Below are 7,685 nucleotides of genomic sequence, written 5' to 3'. Positions count from 1 at the left end.
GACACAGTGCGTGGCATTCGGGACTGACACTTCTTTGATCCCCAGTTGACAAATTCAAATGCTGAACTTAGAAGCAGCTCTTCTGTGGCTCACCTGGTAAAGCAGTTAGATGCAAGGTGCTAGCAACATAGACATATACATAGACATAGAAATATGCAACATAGATGTTATGGCTTTGGTTCCCAGGGAAGACGTACTGTTATACTGGTAAGTAAGTCAGTCTGGATAAGAGTGTCTGTTGTAAATGTATATATTGTTAGCTCTCTTAATGTAACTGCACACAGCACACAACATCTGCAGTGCAATTGTCCAATTAGTTTTGTCCCCATAAAATGTGAAGATTACGTTGTAAATGACTTATTCATTAGGATTAATCTGGTTTTTACATGCATACAAATTAAAGCTGACAGTCTATACTTTAATTTAAGTCATTGTTTAATCTTAGGTTCAATGTGCTGGAGTACAGAGCTAAACCTGACCAAAACTTATGTATTCAAAAATTCACGGTCCACACAAAAGATCAAGTTAAAAAACTAATTAAATAAAGGATATTCCAGTTTTGTTCTCTTACCGTTATCCACATAATACAAAAAACAAGCAAGGAAATGAATAGTGGCCTGCAGTTTTACTAGCAGCATAATAAAAAGCCAGAAAGGTGTTTCACTTTACACTGAAAATGTTGGTTCACATTTTAGTGAAGTAACACGTGCTTTTTTTTTTTTTTTTTTTTTTTTTTTTTTTTTTTAAAGTCATCCATGACTTCCTCTCTTACGAGGTAATAATTTGAGGTGACCAACAATAGGGAAGCTCAAAGAACACTTAGATAATAGTAGTCAGTAAATACCCACCAGCACTACTATGCAATTTTTAAAACTGGAGAGATGTTCCTTTCTGGAATAAGTTACAATTGTGTAGCAGCTAACCATCTCCTATACAAATGATGGGGTGCCCTAGACATCCCTAAAAAGATAAGATTCAGGGTATCCACACAACATGGCAACCCTGGTGAAGGTATATATTGAATAGCGACATTAACAGCCAGCCCGTTGTATTTGTATTACTAAGGTAAATAATGCCTGTTAAGCAATGGACTCTGCAACAGAGTGTGTTTGTGTGGATTCTGCACTTACAATAGGTAACCTGTTTTTGGAAGGAAAACTGACCTATACACTGCATCAGCACAATACCGTAATAAAGTTATTTCCTCAGGAAATTAAAGGAACCCACTGTACATGTACCCAACATGTACTATCTGTTGCTTTGTAAGAAACTACAGGTGCTGGATGTTAGACTTACACCAAAGCCATGTCCCAGTACCTAGAAATTCAGTTAAATACCCGAGATCAAACAAAACAGACACTGGGCAAGGAAAGACCATAAAGGGGATACATTTGCTCACATAAATGAATGGTTTCTGCATAAGATCACGGTCACCAAAGAACACCAGGTAAACAGGATGGAAAGGAGTATTGTTTATTTGTATTTACAAAACTGTTTACAGCATGATTTTCTGCATGAACTGTAACCCCCCACAGCACAGGTATGGGTGTTTTTGGTGCATTACAATAGATTCACCATGAATACAAACTGACAAAGGAGAAAAAAAACCCTGAAAGAGGACCTGAAACTTAGAACAATTAGGGGATGTCAATTCTTATGTCCAAAAAGGGATTTTGGCAGCCTGAAACAACAGACCAGATATTGGGGATTTATTTATGTTTATTGTCTCCCCTTATATGTTTTACCAATGTAAATTATGGGGATGTATATTTTGTGCCAAGAAACTCTGCCCTTCCTCATGCAGAAGCATGTTGACCAACAGAAATAATTATCCATTTCATATCAAGCGATGCCAAAAGTGGAAACATGATTGTTTTCAAATGAACCTGTGAGAACGTATATATTTTATTATCTAACAATTTCATAATGAGATCCAGACAATGTGGTCTATGTAGCATGCTGTAATAGCAAAACAAGGGAAGTTATTAACCAGGTTACTCTGTAGGGTGGGGAAGGGAAAAAAAAAAAAAAAAAAAAAAAAAAAAAATTTACACGGAAATCTGAACACCACCCCACGTGTCTTCCTCTTTAATCAATCAATGAAGTTTTTGTACTCTCTCGCATTGAACGAGAGAGCAGTCTTCCCGAGATTTCACAGCGCAGGAAGAGGACAGGAAGATAACAGTTTAGATAAGGGTATAGAACAGGAGGTGGTTCAAGGTAAGGCACTTAACAGCATTACCAGATTCTATTATGGTATCAGAATTTATTAGGCTTTGGTATCCACTACCCGAAACCAGGAAAAATTAAGTGTGGCTGATGCTTTGGGTTTAGAGAAATACCACATGCTAATTTCCAGGAAGCAAAATCAAACCAATCAGGTGTAAACTATGCCACAAACCACCTGAAATGCATTATACTTCTATTTTTAGCAGTTTACAGTTTTGCAGAGTGTCTTAGCTTGCAGAGGAAATATGACCTTCATACTGGTAATGCATTTTCAAACAACCATCTTTTCACTTCTAGTATACAGAGGAAGTGTAAAACAAGCAAACAACCCAACACACCACCAAATTATTTAAAGGAGCATTACGTACTAAATCTTAAGACAATATGTGATTGCATAATATGGATGTTTTGACCAGCATTCTCTAAAGCTCCATGTATCTAGAAGACAATCTAGAAATGGAATTACCAGTAATGTGACACTGCAGTTTGGGATGGAGAAGTGAAAGACAGGAATTACACTAGAAAGTCCTAATCATTGTTCGTCTGGTTTATTGACTTTCGCATCTCCTGACCCCAAACTACTTTGTCTCACGACTTCATTGGTAGCTCTTGTTTCAGCTCCTGTTGGCCAACCATCTTTAAAATACATTTATGACTTCAAATAAAATCTTTAAACTGATCAACACCCAGCCTGATGGAGTTACTTTAGTTAAAATTACTTTTAAAGATGTTTATTTAATATGAGATTGTTAATATGCACTTGCCAATTAGCTAAATTCACAAAGTAACCAAACTGAAATTAAAACAGATTAAGAGCACACTAATCCTGAAGAATTCATTACACTGGGGAACTTGAGGTTCTTGTTTATTCAAAAGTCAGTTTATGGTGGAATCTAGCTTCCATAGACTTTTGAAGCAAGTATCTGTTTCGCAGAACGTTTCTGCATTATTTCTTAGTACAATTTCCACAAATATGACACACATCAATTGCAGCAGGATGAAGTACTTAACTTGGAAAAACTGGCGTTTGAAAAAGGAACCAAAAAGATAAACTAACAGAATAAAGGCCAAGCATACACTGACTGCGACAATACATCTTTAGTAAATCATATGCCCTTGAAAAGTTAGGATGAAAGATTCTGTCAAGTGAAAAAAAAAAAAAATATATATATATAAAATTGAGAATAAAAATAATGAATTCAGCACAGGAACAGAGTGAACCATCTGAAACACAGTCAAAAAGTTGTTTTGTTGCCACAGCAACTACTGTAAAAGGCAACTGAGGTGCATATACATTCCAGCTACAGGTGGCACTGAAAAAAAAAAAACAAACCCCAAACAACAAAACAAACAAACAAACACATGCCACCTGCTATACTAATAGATGTGGGATTGCTCAACTCGCCATGTACTTAAAGTGGGGTTTTAGGTGAGGCAAGGTGCTTATACTGCACAAACCAAAAGTAACATCTGCCCACATTACCACTGTATGTAAACACTCCTATGCATGTATACATAAAGCACGTTTCAACACCTTTCATTCATTGCCGCAAACTGTGTCAGGCATTTTAGCCAACAGTAGTTGGCTGCATCAGTTTAATCACCATTTACCAGTTTATTAAGTCTAAATTAAGAGGCATTGCTTTAATAAAATCTTGGTGGCTCCAGAATCCCCATTTTAGCAAAATTGTGCTTTGAATGGACCTTTAAGCATTTTAACTGCAAACAGTCAGTAGTGTAATTAAGGCTACAGTAGATACTTTTGGTTTTTTTTCTCCCTTTTGTTTTGGACAACTCCTCACTTACTGTGTTTTTCTTCATTTCATACAAGAACCGTCCCATTTGCTGTGAGGAAGTGGGTGGGATTTGGGACCTGTAGCCCCACCATACTGTGGCATGCTGGCTGGAGAAGTCATCTCCCCTTACTGTGGCCAGGGAGCATTCACCGTATGTCTTTGAAAGGGAGTCAGCACCTACATCACCAAGCATTTCTTCTCCTCTGATTGGGCATTTCCATCTGCTTTCTCCATTTCCAGAATAATCCGCTTAAAAACCTCTACAGCCGTCTGTGACACAAGTGCATATAACTGTTACATTATATAATTGTGACTGTGTGCAATAATATATTGTATGTTACTGCTGATTGCCTCCTTTGCAAAGTCAATTTGTACATTTCAAATGTATTTGAACACAATTATCCTGTGATAAGATACCCTTTTCTTTCATTAAAAATAGCATTTAATAAAAATAATACATTAACAAGTTAAAACACTACCTGGTTTTCTTTAGCAGACGATTCCATAAAGGCAGCACCCCAAGAATCAGCTAACTTCTTGCCTTCTTCTGGTTTAATCACCCTGAAGCAGAAATTAAAGTTGTAAGACTGGATGAAACATTCTTCTCATGTTCAAGCCTTGAACATGAGGTTGATCAGCCTCTTCATGTTTACCTTTCCATGTGAAGATCTTTTTTGTTTCCAACCAGAACAGTAGGCACCCTGGAAAAACAAACAATATTTCATAACCACATTTTGTTTCACACATTTAACACACGTTAAGCGCAAACACATACTTACTGTATCTTTCCAACCATGTCAAGCAGCTTGTCATGAAGAATTTGAATCACTTCAAAGCTGACATCAAAAGTGAAAGTTACATGTGTGAGGAAAAACCAAGATATAATAAACTCCATGTTTATGGTGACCATACTACATGATTTACTACAGGAGACATCATCTGAACTAAAGCAAGCAGAGCACTAACCTTTTCATTGAAGTGACAGAGTATACCAGAACATAACCATGAATGTCCATTGAGTGAGACTGTGGGAAAATGGAATACTCATCCTGAAAGAGACAAAAAGACAATCAATACAGGGCCTTTCTAGCAATACTGCCACATACTCATATATACAGTAACAAGCAGGCTTGTAACATCTGACTAGCAACAAACACCTGGCCACCAGCTGAAATCATATGTTGATACAGGTGAGAGACTTGGCTTGTACACAAGACATTTCTCTTGCTGCATTGTTAGTTTGCTACTTTACGATGCATAGCATAACGCCTCAAGACCAGACTAAACCTACGCCTACTGTACTGATACTAATTCCGACAAATCTTCCCAATCTGAAATAAATTTCAAGGTCAGTAGCTCTATCGCAAGGGATTGACAGCACAGACATCCACCAATATCAAATGTTTTATATTTATGGTTCAAACTGTTTACGGATCCTACAATGCAATGTTAGCAAAACAATTTAATGAGTAATACTGGCAGTAGACAATGAGAGCACTGGAAGAATAAAATAAAAATGACAAGGAGATAGACAGGCACAAGTCAAGTGGAACACAAAGATGAGCTACTACTATTCTGGCAAATGTATGAGTGTCTCTATAACGTCTTCTGTAAGAATGATCAGTCTGTCTTCCCCCCCCCCCTTTTTTTATGCATCCTGTATGTGCATGTAAATGCACAAACAAGGTCTGCAAGATCCAACACTTTTACCTCCATCTTTGGTTTTGCTATGCAATAACAGTATTCCACAGATTCTCTCAAGATTTGTGATTCCATGGATATTCTTAGCTGTAATGAAATTTGTTGTGTGCGTGATACTGGTTCTTTGCCTGATCTGAGTCCGTGCGCACTTATGAAAGACATTAACTGCAAGATACTCTGTTTTTACAATCTGTTAGGATTTTAAAAAACATGTAGTGTATGCCCAGACTAAGCCACAAGTATGCCCAGCAGCACAAGTATGCCCAGAGACCATGCTGACTAATATAGCAATCAGGAGTGTGGGTATTGTTCTAGCAAGGCTTATGAAATGTGACGTGATGGTGCACAGTAAGATCTGTTTATTTCACATATGAACCATTTATATATTGGTTACACAGCAATGGGAAATTTTCTTTAGAAATGTAGGCATTTGCTGAAATGACAATATTCTTTATATTTTTCTTGGTACAGTACAGTACACCCCCACCCCACCAATTTTTTTTTTTACCTGTCCAGCAGTGTCAACCAGTTGAAGATTAAAGTCTTGTCCATTCACAGACACCATTTTATTAAACGCTATAATGGCAGAAATAGGAACTGGTTAATATAACGCATGTGAAAGGCTGTATGATTCATTGTTGCCCTTGTTAACGTTGAGTTAGAAATGAGCTTTTAAAAAAGTCAAAAGGTCTGAGAACCTAAGAAATCTACATTATATCACAACATCCAGACAAACAATACAAGATACAAATATTTCTGCATATAACTTCCCTTTAAAGCAACTTACTATTTTCGATTGTAGGGTCGTAGGAGTCTACAAACTGTCCTTCGACGAACTGAATCGTTAGAGATGATTTTCCTTTTTAAGGGGTCAAAAGGTGAAAGTTAAATATCATCACTGATTATAAGTTTAAAAAGTTTTATAGCAACTAGTCGTTCAAGGGCAATTGTGTCCAATTAAAGCTTACAATAATGCGCATCAAGCGCTATCCAATACCACATGTGACTGGCATTGCTATGCGGAATCGGCATGTTTCGTATGGGCGCGAGTGTTTGACTAGGCAGTTGAGTAGTAACGTTAGCTAGCCGGCTAGCTAACTTTAGATGGGTTGGAAAGTTCATTTCAATCGAAAGACTGTGTATATTCAATACACATTTGTCACTATTCATTAGTTACCACTGCCAATGTTTTAGCCTCTGACTAATCTAGGTAATAATTACACACGTTTTTAAGAGTGTAAGGACGGCAATTTAGCTAGCTAGTGCTAAGTCACCATTATTAGCTTGCTAATTTCCTAGCTACAAAAGCAGGCCATTGGCCAAGTTAACAATTGTAAACCAACTTACCCACTGATCGGTATCCCAACACAGCAATCTTCCTATATTTTGGTTGAGGCATTCTTTGAAAAAAAAACTGTTAAACGCTTAAATCAAATATGTGAAAGTAAAATATACAAATAGATAGCCACACTTTATCAGCACGTACGTATCTCGTCACATGACAACAACAAAACTTTTCCAAGCTCTTCGTGCAAGCTCGTGGGCCTCGAGCCTCAACTTTGATTTTAGCGAATGGTCTCGCGTGTCTTAAAATGACCAAAAAAACGACACCTACGTTTACTCTCGCGTTTAATATAACTATCTAAATCAATTGTCGGTATTACATTAATTTAATACTTATTACTAAAATAAAAAGAGATAACCGAAAAAGGCTTATTCACTGCCGAGGCGCCTTCGAGCCACTGTCGGAAATAAATTTTGTTGCAAGCTAGTAGCTGTCGTAAAGTGATTTCGTCACACGTAGCCTTCCCCTCATATATTTTTCGCTTTGGGGGTGGGGAAATGTGGAGGACGAGCCTTTCTCTGTTTACGTCCTTTGTTTAATGGTCAGTAATTCTGAAGGCTTTATGAATAAACCTGGATTAGCAAATTAAGCCTATTTCAGGAACAAAAGCGCAC

The 7,685-nt window shown here is 37.3% G+C and overlaps 1 protein-coding gene across 1 annotated transcript; it reads right to left on the bottom strand.

The window, feature by feature from the left end:
• Positions 1–1,457: 1,457 nt before the first annotated feature.
• On the bottom strand, positions 1,458–7,460 carry rhebl1 (Ras homolog, mTORC1 binding like 1). Its single transcript, XM_027005018.2, has 8 exons — positions 7,074–7,460; positions 6,514–6,585; positions 6,235–6,302; positions 4,992–5,074; positions 4,805–4,861; positions 4,679–4,726; positions 4,505–4,586; positions 1,458–4,295 (listed from the first exon to the last, which is right to left on the bottom strand). Exons 1-8 carry the CDS (start codon positions 7,123–7,125, stop codon positions 4,203–4,205), a joined length of 555 nt encoding a protein of 184 aa, XP_026860819.1. The 5' UTR covers positions 7,126–7,460; the 3' UTR covers positions 1,458–4,202.
• Positions 7,461–7,685: the final 225 nt, after the last annotated feature.

This window comes from Electrophorus electricus, chromosome 3, assembly GCF_013358815.1.
Source record: "Electrophorus electricus isolate fEleEle1 chromosome 3, fEleEle1.pri, whole genome shotgun sequence".
In the NCBI taxonomy this organism is placed as follows: Eukaryota; Metazoa; Chordata; class Actinopteri; order Gymnotiformes; family Gymnotidae; genus Electrophorus; species Electrophorus electricus.
Note: the sequence above shows the minus strand (reverse complement) of the source record. Positions and strands in the feature narration are given on the sequence as shown.

What these genes read in the sequence shown, in the direction of transcription:
- rhebl1 (XM_027005018.2), bottom strand. Translation starts at nt 7,125, where the DNA reads ATGCCTCAACCAAAATATAGGAAGATTGCTGTGTTGGGATACCGATCA. An exon ending in AAAGATCTTCACATGGAAAG is followed by an intron (nt 4,587 to 4,678) that starts GTAAACATGAAG and finishes TTTCTGCTTCAG; the next exon opens with GGTGATTAAACCAGAAGAAG. An exon ending in CGTCTGCTAAAGAAAACCAG is followed by an intron (nt 4,296 to 4,504) that starts GTAGTGTTTTAA and finishes CTTGTGTCACAG; the next exon opens with ACGGCTGTAGAGGTTTTTAA.